This window comes from Mus pahari, chromosome 4 (genome assembly GCF_900095145.1).
Source record: "Mus pahari chromosome 4, PAHARI_EIJ_v1.1, whole genome shotgun sequence".
Lineage (NCBI taxonomy): Eukaryota > Metazoa > Chordata > Mammalia > Rodentia > Muridae > Mus > Mus pahari.
Genome location: NC_034593.1, coordinates 78,364,482 through 78,377,843, shown reverse-complemented (window position 1 = coordinate 78,377,843; position 13,362 = coordinate 78,364,482). Strand labels below are relative to the sequence as shown.

The 13,362-nt window shown below is 50.0% G+C and overlaps 1 protein-coding gene across 2 annotated transcripts; it reads right to left on the bottom strand.

The window, feature by feature from the left end:
- Window positions 1-2,335: 2,335 nt before the first annotated feature.
- On the bottom strand, window positions 2,336-8,302 carry Sh2d2a (SH2 domain containing 2A). Of its 2 annotated transcripts, none has more exons than XM_021196774.1 (7): window positions 7,947-8,302; window positions 7,298-7,452; window positions 6,540-6,721; window positions 5,913-6,002; window positions 5,585-5,753; window positions 3,226-3,378; window positions 2,336-3,035 (listed from the first exon to the last, which is right to left on the bottom strand). In XM_021196774.1, exons 1-7 carry the CDS (start codon window positions 8,110-8,112, stop codon window positions 2,694-2,696), a joined length of 1,257 nt encoding a protein of 418 aa, XP_021052433.1. In that variant the 5' UTR covers window positions 8,113-8,302; the 3' UTR covers window positions 2,336-2,693. The 2 variants fall into 2 exon arrangements, with proteins under 2 accessions (XP_021052433.1, XP_021052434.1); XM_021196775.1 differs by having other exon boundaries at window positions 2,342-3,035; window positions 3,250-3,378; window positions 7,947-8,044.
- Between the last annotated feature and the right edge of the window lie 5,060 nt (window positions 8,303-13,362).

Sequence of the window (13,362 nt, the reverse complement as noted above, 5' to 3'; positions counted from 1 at the left end):
ATTTATTAGCCAGACAGGGACCAACAAACAAATTCTAACATCTGTTCTCACCAAAACATTTCTCAGACAACAGCAGCCATTGGATCGGGGCCCAGATGCGAAGGCTCAGAGTGCCAAGGTTTCCTAAAGTCCAGTTTCTTCAGGAGGAAAAACCAGAGCACAGGAGGCAGGATGACTTCCCTAGTACATACAGTTCCTTGCCTTGGTTCCTGGTGACTTTCAGAAGGGAGCAGTGTGTGTGTGTGTGTGTGTGTGTGTGTGTGTGTGTGTGCATGTGCGTGTGTGCGCACACACGTGTATGTGTGTATGTATGTATGTGTGTGTATGCATGCATGTGTGTATGCATGCGTGTGTGTGTATGTGTATGCATGTGTGTATGTGTGTGTGTATGCATGCGTGTGTGTATGTGTGTCTGTATGTGTGTGTGCATGCATGCATGTGTGTGTGCATGTGTATGTGTGTGTATTCGTGTGTGTGTGTGTGTGTGTGTGTGTATGCATGTGTGTGTGTCGCTATGAGGGAGCACAGATCCCACATTTGTTCCTCTGACTTCCAGGCTGCTTTGGAGCAAGGAAGGCAGACTTGTTAAGGGGAGAGGGAAAGCTGGGGTGCAGGGAGGTCCCGGTGCAGCACCCTGGAAAGCAACCAGCTTCTTAGCTGAGGAAATCCCTCCGTCCCTTGTGGAGAAGAGGATTCAGGGTACGGACGGGGAACACTGAGCAGGGGTTTTAATCCTTGACCTTGGCCCGGACATTCTTCTTCTCTGGCTTGTTTCATGATTTGCATAATGAGAGAACTGGACTTAATTGATAGGAGAGAAGGAAACACTGCTCGCCCTTCCTTCCCGCACCCACAGCAGACGCCACTCATCCGTCACCCGCTCTTTTCTGCTGAGCTTAGATCTGACCTTAATATCCTTCCAATGCTGCACTCCAGGCAGCCGAGACCAACGGATTGGAGCTGGCACGCAGGGTGACACCTCCTCACTATCCGAGTAGCAGATGAAACTGCTCACCTGTCGTCTGTCCCACCTGCCTTCCTTCCCTAAGACAGGACCCAGGGGTCTGTGAAGGTCTCGGGACACAAAATGCCCCAAGCTACCCTCCCAGGTCAGACTTATCCCCAATGAGGCCTGGGGGAGGGGGCTATGAATGTTCTCTGTCTAGAAAGGGCAAGCCTCTAGGGGCAGGGGGGTTCATGACGAAGGACAGGGCCTTACTCTGCCACACAGTCCTCAGAATGCAGCTCTGGACCATCTGTCCTCTGCAGACAGAGGGACAGCCCTGGGTCATACCCTCTGCCTCTACAGTCTCTAGGAGAAGGTATATGGTCTTAACCCTTTGGCCTCCAGAGGGGATTTAGGTTCCTATCCATCCCTCTGCCTCTCCTCTTCTCCCTTCCCCCTCACTTTAGAGATCGCTGAGTATCCCCCGGGGCTGCCTCTAGTGAATCAGGCTCTGCAGGAAGGGGAGATAGAAGAAAAAAGGAGCAATGGGAGTCTTGACTGATCAGGGGTCTGGCAAGGGTGTGTAGGGAAGTCAGGCCAGGGAAGGCTTTGCAGGGGGAAGGGCACGTGGTCTTGAGTGGGGTTAAGGGTTGCCAGGCAGCAGAAGGGTGGGCTTGTAGGGACTGCCGTGGGCAGGACTGAGGTCAGTGAAGAGGCGTGGTATCCTTTTGTGAGTTTGGAGAAATATAGTGGGAGTGCTTGGAGTGGGGCTCACGAAGTAGGACCTCGCCTCACTATGGAAGAGCTGGAGGGCCAGGCAGCTGCCTCAGAAAGCCCATTCTGGCTTCCCCGGGGAAGAACAGGTTAGAGCTGACAAGCCTGGTACTTGAAAGGCAGTTAAGCCACTCTTAGCGAAATCACGGTGTGGCTCAGATGATAGAGTGCTTGCCTAGCATGTACCAAGCCCCAAGTTTGATCCCACACACTGTATGAGCACACACTGGTAATCCCAGAACTCAGGAGGGAGAGGCAACAGGGCAGACGTATTGACGGACAGAGACAGAAGAAAAGGGGGTGGAGATGTTTAGGGACCCCACATTTCTGGCTGGATAGCTTGGGTGCTGGGGGTTAATCAATCAGGGTGTGGAACACAGGCGGACATTGTGCGTGGTGCGTGTGCATGTGTGTGTGTATGTGTGCGCACAGGGTGCGAGTGAGGTTGGTTCAATTGATGTTGGAGTGGCTTGGGAACCCTGGCAGAGCCTGGATGGACCCAGGGTTAAGAAGGCAGTCACTGGTAGGGTACAGGTGAGCTGGGCTGGTGAGGGCCAAGCAGGGACCTTTGATGGCAGCAGAGAGGAAGCCTGAAGTAGGACCTGAGGCAGGTATAAGGGAAAGAGTCTGACTCGTTTAATAGGAATACCACCTTCAGACATGACTGAAACTCTGTGGAAACTGTGAGGCTGAGCACACAGTGTGGCGGCCTCCTCCTCTGAGCCCTCTGGCAGTGACACTCTCCAGGGAGCTGGGTCAGTGCCACTTGTGTGTGAAGAAGGCCTGACCAACAAGAGGCAGCCTGGGATGGAGAGAGGTTGAAGGAAACCTGAAGTAGGGGCAGGTAGGGCTTGACAAAGCTGAGTCCATGCCAATGTCCAGGAACAGCCTCAGGCCTGGAGCTGGGCAAAGGTTTTCGGCAGTGTGGAACACTGTCTCGCTTCAGCCCGCTGACCTTCACCTTGCCCGATGTTCAGGAGGGGCTCCCTCTTTCTGCTCGCCTTCTTGAGCTTATCTTTCCCTGTACCCCCCTTCCCTGGCCTCTTGAGGTAGGCCGGGACCAGCACTTCTGGAGGATGGGGTGCCCAATGGGTGCCATTCCCGATGGCCCTTCCACCTCAGCATAGATATTACTAGGAGCGTCTCCAGGGCTGCCCCGCCCCATGGCATAGAAGGCTATGGGTTCATCAGGCTCCTGGTAGACGGGGTTAATGGGTGGGGCTTGATGAGATCGTGAAGCCGGACTTGTATAGACTTCAGGAGGAAGCTGAGGCTTGGCGGGGATGGGGGGCCTGGGCCTGGACGCCTGGGATGGCTTGGGAGAAAAGGCAAGGTCAGGGAAGAGAATTAATGAGAAACGTGGAGACAGGGTCTAAGCCCAGGCCCATCTCAGCCTGAGCTTCTACCCATGGGAGCCTGGCTTCTTCCTCTGTCCTGTGTCCCCTCTCCAGGCCCTGACACCCCTCCACCCCCCATCCCACAGGTTGAGTTGACCATTCCAGTACCTCCTTCTGTTGGGAGACACACACTTTCTCTGTGTGTCCTGAGGCCTGGGCCTGGCCCTGTTGGAGGAGCAGGCTGAGCTGGGTGTCCGGATTCTGTCTTTTGCTTCCAGAGTCTGATTCAGCCCTTAGGGAAAGCCCAGCAGGCTCAGCTGTCTGCAGGAAAAGAAGGGAGGCCTGCAGGGTTGGGGCAGGGTGGGGGCATCAGGTGATCCCGGAACAGCAATTAGGCCGGAGAGGATGGGAGAGAGTGGGGGGAAAAAAGTGTGCTGTGGGCTGGGCTCTCTGTGAGAGAGGAGGGGTGGAGGCGTGGAGGAGGCCTGGGGACTATGGAGAAACAAACTCTGTTGACCTGTGTGTCTAACAATGAACTCTCTGGAACTCAGGGCCAAGACAGTCTCATTTGGAGGGTTTAGGAGTCTTTGCCTTCAAAGCAATTGGTCTGGGGACCAACCTCCATGATTGCTGGGCCTTTTTTTCTTCAGGCTCAAGAAGCTTAATATATGAAGACAGAAGCTACATGCTTAGGGGCAGAGACCACCACAGGAGAGACGAACCTTCCCTTCTAGCTACCCCATGGTAGTTATGTTTTTGGCTCAGCATTAAGGCCTGCTTCACGCAGGGTTCCATGGGCCCTCCACTTCCGGAGACCTACGATCCACTCAGGGCTTCCTAGATCCAAATGAGAATTCTTTCTCCCGTGTCTACCCTGTACCTCCCCTCCCCTTGAGAAAGCGCTAGGCTCACCCTGCCGCCCAAACAGCAGGAGGGTCAGCTTCAATACCTCACCCTTCTCCATCCAACCAATCCGAGCCGTGCTCCGCCCACCACCCGTGGCTCACGTCTCTGAGCCCGCACTCAGCCGCAGCCGGCACCATTCAGGTACACACATCTCCCCACTGGTTCCCACTCTTGCCATTCTGCAGCCTCTTTGCCCAGTCTTTCTAGCACACGCCAGGGCTTCCTGCTCTAGAAGGATCCAGACCCTCAAGTGTGATTGTGCTGGGCCTAGTTCCTGTTCTGACCTTTGTTCCTGACTGGATCCAGTCCTGTGGATTCCAGTGGCCTTTTCTCCTGTGGATCTGGCGACTGAAACTGTAGTCCGGAGCTGGACAAGCCCCTGCAGTTACTTCTGAGCCCCCAGCTTCCGACTTGACACCTCAGCCTACAAATGTTTCCACACCTGGCTCAGACAGGCTTCTTCTCTAGCCTTCATCTAGACGTCTTTCTGTTCTTAATTTGTTCTGCAAAGACCCTGCTCCACCTTCTAAACAGCCAGCAGGCCCTCTCTTACTCCTTCAGCCTCCCCGTGCTAGCCATCAATGGCTGAAACACTAACATAGCGGCTGTCTTCATCTCCAGTGACCTTGTTTGGCCCTGGCCTTCACCTTCTGAAACATTGTAGCCGTCTTCATCTCCTGCCCCCTAGTCTGGCCCTCACTACCCTGTCAGGTGGGATTGTTGCTTCTAACTCCCTAGTGTAATCAAATCTTATTCAGAATAAAACCTTAGAGCCTTGTGAGAGCCACAGGGCCCCCTTAAGTCGAGTCACCCTTCTGACCTCACTTCCAACCTCTCCAGCCATCAATCATCCAGGAGGCTGCTTCCTGACTGCTCCGTCTTCAGACACGTCAAACATCCTCTCATTTCAGGGTCTTTGCCCCTGCTGTAACTTCAACCCAAATGCTTTCCCTCCAGCCGTCTGCACCGCTCCCTCTCACACCATCCAGGCCTCTGTTCAGATGTGCCTCACCTTCTCTGCTGTCCCTGTGTGATATACTGCCTACCCCGTTGCTCTCCATCTCTGCTTGGCTTTCTTCCTAGCACGCATCCTTCCTGTTATCAGTGCACTCTCCGTATCACTTATGGCATCTGCCTTGTCCTAGAATAGATGCCTCACGAAGGCCAGGAGATATAGATAGATGTACTTTGTCACTGTTTATTTCCTCGGTGTTTAACCTCTCGCTCAACACACAGTGGTCTAAAGTGTCTGCACTTTTTGAAAGTGGAGGTTCCATGACAGCTTCTGTTAACGGCCACCACACACGATCATCCCACCGCTGGATTGTCTGCCATTGCTGCTTGTAGTAGGATTTATGAGTGTCTGGGGACCTCTCCCATTCACCCCTGCTTTGGAGATTCAGTAAACTTCACTTGATTTGACTGCCTCTCTGCCTGTCGTTACCCTGCTGTTTGTGGCTGGTCTGGTCGTGAAAGGACACCTTTCTGGAAAAGGTGTGGGTAAGTCAGTTTGGCCGGTCATGGATTGGGATGAGAAAGGCAAAGAGGCTATTAATCTGGACCTGGTGGGGATGCTGGGGGTGGCGGTGACACTGTTATGGGACTTGGGTAAAGGGCTCACCTGTCGTGCAAGGGGTTGGGTGAGCATCTCTCCGTAGGGGCTGAGGGGGCACTCTGTGTAATGTTGAAGCAGGTCCTGAAGCTGCGCATGGGCACTGTCTTCACCCAGCACCACGTGGCGCCCGTCCCCTAGCTGAGCGAGGAGGAAGTGACGGCAGCAGGTCTGGCTCCTGGAGGGGCCACTTTGAGTCAGACTTGCCATTTCTTCCCCCACCAGGCTGAGGAGGGGAAGAACCCTGAGCCCTCCTTGGAGAGAGTGGGTAAGCACAGGGGCTTGCCCCTTAGCAGGAAGTCCCGCCTCCATCTGGTCAAGGAGGACCGCCCCTCACCTGTAGGACAGCACGAAGGTCACAGCGCTCTCACTGAAGCGCACCAGATAGCATCCTAGAGGCTGGGGCTGCAGCAGCCTCTCGGCTTCCCTGGAGAGAAGTGTGGGGCTGGTTTGGACTCTTGCGACCTCATTTCTGTCTCCTCTCTTAAGGGACCCCTCACCTCCACTCCAAGCAAGCCTACCAAGACTAAGTGAAGACGAGGGGACAGGAGTCCTGCTCAAAAGACCCTAGGCTTCATCTGCAGGGTAGCATGGAGGGGGAGCCGCAGCAGCAACAGACATGGTAGTTACAGTTAATAGAGTTTAGAAGTCGAAAGCTGGAGATAATGAAAGAGAAGAGGATTGAGAAATGGAGAATCCGGCTGGAGAGATGGCTCAGAGGTTAAGAGCACTGACTGCTCTTCCTGAGGTCCTGAGTTCAATTCCCAGAAACCACATGGTGGCTCACAACCATCTGCAATGGGATCTGATGCCCTCTTCCGGCATGTTTAAATGAGAGCGAGGAAATGGAGGAGAGAGAGCTGAGAGAGACGGAGGCCTGGAAAACTAGAGTCCTTGCTGTCAGGATTTCCCTGAGTGACTCAGGACCCTGTGGCTTCTGGGGGTTTCTTCCTCTGTGACTCACCTTCTGGTGATGAAGCCATGGAACCAAAGAGGGGCAGTCTTGACCAAGAGCCAGTGGGCCTGGGTCTTCTGGACCCATGCTCTGGTCTCGGCTTGCAATGACAGGTCACCTTTCCCAGGCAACTCTTCTGCCCTGTCGGCATTCCCTAGGAGCCAGGCAGCTCCTGGGGCTGAGGCAGAGGCCTGGACATGAGAAGTCAGGAACAGAAGTGGCCACGATTAGAGGACTTCTGACACCAAGCTGTCTCCTGTTTATCCTCATCCCAGCCTCTCCCCCAGTCTACTTTAGGGTGAGATTGCCCAGAAAGTTCTTTCCAAGGCCACTGACTTAAATTCCTTCTGTATCTTCCATACTGGCCCCAGGGGGCAGGAAAGTCACCTCAGGCCAAGGGGAGGGTGGCTTCATCTCTAATAAAGGAGACTGAGCTGGTGGGTGAGAGGAATGGGGACTGAAGAAAGATCTGGAATGCTCTGGGCAAATGGAGGTGCTGGCACAGCATGCAGACAGTTGCATTTGGTGTCAGTGTACTGTGTCCTGGTTCCCTGATGACTAGGCCTGAGATTTTCAGGGCCAGAGAAACTGAGGGCAAGTGGGTAGCTATGTACAGAAGGAAGGCACTCCCCACTTCCTGCTTCCTGTCCCCAGCTAGCCATTTATTCCTGTGGGCTTGCGTTTTGACATGGGTTCATGTGCACACCCTCATCCTTGAGGGGATGACGGTGGATGAGGCAGATGCACCCACCCGGGTTTCTACTCACCACCGTGTGGGTGGCTCTGGGGCTGAGCTGAACCCCCTGTTCCTTCAGAGCATGCATGCTGGGCCTGTTCCCACAACCCAAGTCCTGGCATCTCCTCTGGGTCGGGTTCACGGGCTGGAAGGTGCTGAAGGTTGACGAGGTAGCTTCATGATTCCCTGTTGGCACAAGGGAGGCTGCTGGGGTTTCCCAGAGGCTCTTAAACATCTCCAAAGGGGCTTTTCCTGACAGGGACAGTCATGAGGACAGAAGTGCAAGTGTGTATCAGGGAGGTAGCGGGTGTGGATCCCAGGGATAGGAATAAGGAGTTAAGGAGTTTCAAAGGGACTGGTGGCAACAGAAGGGTTGTCAGCAAAAACGAGAACCCTGGGGACTAGGCTGAGGCTCTGAGGCCTGGAAGCCCCATAGAGAGTAGTCCCGTAGGCCAGGCCTTCCCTTGATCTAGACTCCTCCGTCTTTCACCCTCCCGCTCCAGTCTCCTAAAAATCTCTTGGGATCCTGTCCCCTGCCCTCAGGGAATGCAGAGATGTGGAGCCCCAGAGATGGAGCAGAAGCAGTAGACATGATGGCAGCTCTGGCTTGGGTCAACTGCTTAGCTGTGAAGTGGGGGCTCGGGCTCATGAAGGGATCAGGGAGAGAACTTTACACGTACCTGGGGGGCATGGCTGGGCCAAGCAGAACTCCATAGAAAGCAGGTGTGTGTGCTCTCGAAAGAGGTGCACACTCAGCAGTGGCTCATCTCTCCTCTCCCTCCTTCCCCCGGGGACAGGAAATGTCGCTTTACCCACCTCCTTTGTCTTGAAAAGGACCCACGTCATGGAAAGTGCATGCGTAAGACACCAGTCCTGCCTCTGGAAGCCAGGCACTTGAGGTAGTGGTGGGTTAGTCTGTTAGGTGTGAGGTGACCTTTGCTATCTGACCTTTGTCCCCTCTCCAAAAGCGTTATAAGGCTTCTCAGAGATTCATACTCAGAAGTTTGCATTGAGGAGATACATGAGGCAAGTGGGGGCAGAGCTGCAACAGGAAGGATGTGGGTCAGATCTCTGGAAGGACTTTTGTGTATATATGTATATGTGTCTGTGCTCAACATATGGGTTATACCGCAGGTGCACTTGCCTATGTGTGTAACAAGGAAACTAAAGGTTGAGGCAAGTGGCTTCCCCAACCATTCTCCACCTTATTGAGACAAGGTCTTTCACTGAGCCTTGAGCTCATAATTTCAGCTAGACTGGCAGGTCAGTTAATTTCCTGGGATTCACTCATCCCCTCTTAAACCAGCACTGGGGCCACAGACAGGCGCCTCGTTTTCATGTGCACACTGAGGTTCCTATCTCAGGTCTAAATGCTTGTATAGCAGGGACTTTGCTCACGGAGCCATTGCTCCAGCTGCTGGGGACTGTGTTAGCTATGTGGGACCCACGAGGCCTGGGTTGGAGAGGAGGGGCTTGATATCCGTCTTTGAGCAGTTGGTGGATTCAGATTAGGGCAATACTAAGCAACATTAGGGGATTCTCTAACTAAACAGGTGACTGCTAGAAATGGCAGGATTGGCTGTTGGGGTCGACTATGAGTATCTCACAGCTTTGTCCGTTGTGTGCTTCCAAGCAAGTAGTTGCTATCTTGGGAGGCTGTGGAGCTTGTAAGAGGTAGGACTTGCATGCCAGAGGCAGGATATACTGGACAGGCAGGGTCTTCTGCATCTTTTGGCATCTACCCAGGAAACCAGATTCTATGACCCACATCATAGTATTTAGCATTATTTAGAAATGTAAAAGACAGCATATCTTTTATCCCAGGCCTAGCACTCAGAAGGCAGGGGGGACCTCTGAGTTTGAGAGCAGCCTGGTTTACAGAGTGAGTTCTAGCGCTGCTAGTGATATATATATATATATATATATATATATATATATATATATATATATATATATATATATATATATATATATATCATGTGGAAAACAAACAGACAGACAAACAACAAAGACCACAGCTGGAATATCACAATAGCCAACATCTGACCTAGTCATGATGATAAAGGCATCCTGGTGCTGGCATGAAAGGAGGGTTATGTCAGGGCAAGAGAGCAGAGACCATGGAAAGAAGCTCCCAGAGCTATGTCCCCTTAATTTTTGACAAAGGAGACAAAAGCATACAGGCATAAATTTTTCTCAGCCTACTTTAATAAGTGTTCAACGTCCCCTCTAGCCTGCCACCCACCAGAGGTAGTGGAAAAGAAAGGTTATTAGGGCATGGGGAAAGTGGACCTGTTTAGAAAGAGTTCTTTGGGGGGTGAGTCCAGTCTTCATTGTCAGGATATCAGCAGTCCAGTCCAGTAACAAACACCAAACATGAATCAGCAACTGAAGTTCAATCCCGAAGAATCCAAAAGGATTGCCAACCTGCCGGAGGCCGAGGAAATGGCAAGAAGCCGCAGGAACCTCAGGACAAGTTCTCTGGCGAGTTTCTCACCACAGGCAGAGCTCAGCAATGCAATATAAGGCAAACCAATACATGCGTGTCGTCAGCAAAGAATAGCAAGGCAGAGCAAAGCAAACCATTGTTCTAGCTCCCACTGTCTGGGGTGTGTGTGTGTCATATTTATATCCCTTCATCACGCATCCTTTCACGTGTCTGCTATGGCAAAAGTTCCTTTCACCTGTGACCACTTCAGCAAAACATTATTTCATGTGTCTGTTTGGCAAAACATCCTTTCACCCATGTGCCCCAGCAAAACATCATTTGACATCACTGACTTTCCAATGAAACAAAAAATTTCCACTTCAAAAGCATGCAGTGAAAAGAATCCTATGCAACAAACTGTGCTGGCAAAATTAAATATCCACGTGCAAAATAATAAAATTAGATTTACATCTCTCCTTTTGAACAAAAATCAATTCAAATTGGAGCCAAGACCTTAATTTAAGAATGGAAACTTCTAGAAGAAAACTGCAAGACTCTGGGGTAGGCAAGAACTTTCTGAACAGAATACCAAGGTTACAGGAACTAGTCCTGAGTATTAAAGACGGCACAACACAAAAAATAAAAGTTTCTTTACGGGGCCTGGCGTGGTGGCGCACGCCTTTAATCCCAGCACTTGGGAGGCAGAGGCAGGTGGATTTCTGAGTTTGAGGCCAGCCTGGTCTACANAGTGAGTTCCAGGACAGCCAAAGCTACATAGAGAAACCCTGTCTCGAAAAACCAAAGGGGAAAAAAAAAAAAAAAAAAAAAAAAAAGAGTTTCTATACAGTAAAGGGAAATACCAGAAACTGGGGCATGGCTGCATGCAGCCCTTGAGGAGCACACAGATCTCAATGAGTTCAAGGCCAGCTGGTTTACATATATCAAAAACAAAACAAAACAAAAATCAACCCCACAAAAAACCCAAGGGACTTATATATCCAGAATTCAGAATGAATTGCAGAAATAACATATCAAGGAAAGAAAACTACCAGTCAACAAATGGGCAGTAAGTTGACTAGAGAGTTTTCAGAAGAAATACAATGGGCAATAACTGTTTTTAAAAGGTATTCAGCATCCCTAGTCATCAGGGAAATGCAATTTAAACCTACTCTGAGATACCTCCTGGCTCCAGTCAGAATGGCTGGCATCAAGAACATGGAGGATGTGGTAAGGACGGGGAGAGAAAGGAACGCTTACTCACTGTTGGCAGGACTACAAATTAATACAGTCATTGTGGAAATCAGTTTAGAGAGTCCTCAAAAAAATAAAAACATAACTACAATATGACTCAGCTACCTCACTCCTGGGCACACACCCAGAGGGCGCCATCCCCTCCTATGAAGATATTAGCATTCTCTTGTTTATTGCTGCTACTCCATGGAGACCCCCTGTGATGGTGTGTATATGCTTGGCCCAGGGAGTGGCACTATTAGGAGGTGTGGCCTTGTTGAAGTAGGTTTGTCACTGTGGGCGTGGGCTTTGATACCCTCGTCCTAGCTGCCTGGAAGTCAGTCTTCTCCTGTTTGCCTTTGAAACGAATCTAGAATTCTCAGTTCCTCCTGCACAATGCCTGCCTGGATGCTGCCATGCTTCTTCCTGCCTTGATGACAATGCACTGAACCTCTGAACCTGTAAGCCAGCCCCAATTAAGTGTTGTCCTTATAAGAATTGCCTTGGTCATGATGTCTTTTCACAGCAGTAAAACCTGAACTAAGACACCCCCAAACATCACAGACTATTGCCAAATCTTTTGATGTTCTCCACAACTTGATGGTAAGGCTCTCTAACTTAAAGCAACACTTATTTCTGGCATTAAACATGGAGAAGTTGATTGGATGCCCAAGTAGAAGCTGGACCCCTACTGACTTTCATGTGTAATACTAGCTATAATCTGCATCCTACTGCCTGAAGATATATTGGCATTATAGTGGTACAAACGTTATGGGAATAGCCAGTCACTTTCTGATTGGATTTAAGGTTCACTCTATAAGATGGAACTCATACCTGATACTGTTAAAGTGGCCAAGAACCTGAGACTAGATAGGTCAAGTGGCTAGGGGCAAACTTACTGCTATTATTCTACTAAGGGGATGTCTTACAAAACCAAACAAAACCTAAAAGAACCCTAATGACACACTGCTATTCCCGTACATAGATCAGTGCTTGGAGTAACCCACATCAGAGAGGCTTTTTCTTGCAGTAGATGGAAATTAATATGGAGACCCATGACTGGAAAAAGTACAAAGAGAGAAACTTTGGAGCATTCAGTACTAAATGGAATCCCAACCCCTAAAGGCTCAGGGTCTATTTGAAAGGAGCAGTGGAAAGATTGTAAGAGCCAGAGTCAATGAACGTCTTCAAGGAAACTGTATTCTTGATGTAACCTTCAGAGACTGTGGCAACATACATGGGATCTGAGGAGATTCAAGCTAGACAGATCCTGGCTAAGATGGGGAAGTGGGCACAGGCTTCTTTCTCTAACCAGGAAGCTGTCTCTGGTTGGTACCTTCTGACAAAGGGAAAGTCAGTTTTCTCCAATGGAGTATCACTGGGTATATCAACCACACCCTAGGAAAGGCCCCATGCCCACAAGTAGTCAGTTGGCCAAAACAAAATGAATGCAATGGTACTTTGTTTTATTTGCTTTATTTTCATTTCGTTTTGTTTTGTTTTCTTCCTTATTGGTCTTTTGCTTGTTTCTTTTGATTTTAGTTTTGTGGATTTTATTTTTATTTTTTGGTTTGTTTTTGAAAGAGAAAGAAGAAAGAACATAAAGTTGGGTGGCTAGGGAGGTGGAAGATCTGTTCAAATGGAAACAAAATACATTGTATGAAAATTTTCATTTTAAGAAAAGAAAGAGGGTGGGCAGGAAGGATGCAGTGCAGGCAAAGCTGTGAAAGGATATAAGGGCAATCGCTCCGGTCTCAACTATGTCTTTTTTTTTTTTTTTTTGTAGTGGTTAAGTGCATAAAAGTGTAATTGACAGCTAATGCTTAAAATCATGAGCAAAGCTGGGCGTGGTGGCACACGCGTTTAATCCAATCCCAGCACTCGGGAGGCAGAGGCAGGTGGATTTCTGAGTTCGAGGCCAGCCTGGTCTACAGAGTGAGTTCCAGGACAGCCAGGGGTTCACAGAGAAACCCTGTCTCGAAAAACCAAAAAAAAAAAAAAATCATGAGCAAAGCCCCACAGTTTCAGAGTGGCCATTCTAATTGCATAGGAGATCTATCTGCAACTGATACCTCAATAGAGACCTGCCTGCAAGGTACACTGGTGTAACTCTGGCACAAACGTTATGGGAGTAGCCAATCACTTTCTGATTGGATTTAAGGTTCACTCCATGAGATGGAATTTATACCTGGTTTATAGAGTTTGGGATTGGGCAAGTGTTTATTTGAGTGGCTACTTTAATTTAGTAGTGTGATATTTTTGTTTGTGAGTTCATTACTATATAATGCTTTTAAATTAAAAAAAAAAATAAGGAAAGCTGAGCCAGGCGTGGTGGCGCACACCTTTAATCCCAGCACTTGGGAGGAAGAGGCAGGCAGATTTCTGATTTTGAGGCCAGCCTGGTCTTCCACAGAGTGAGTTCCAGGACAGCCAGGGCT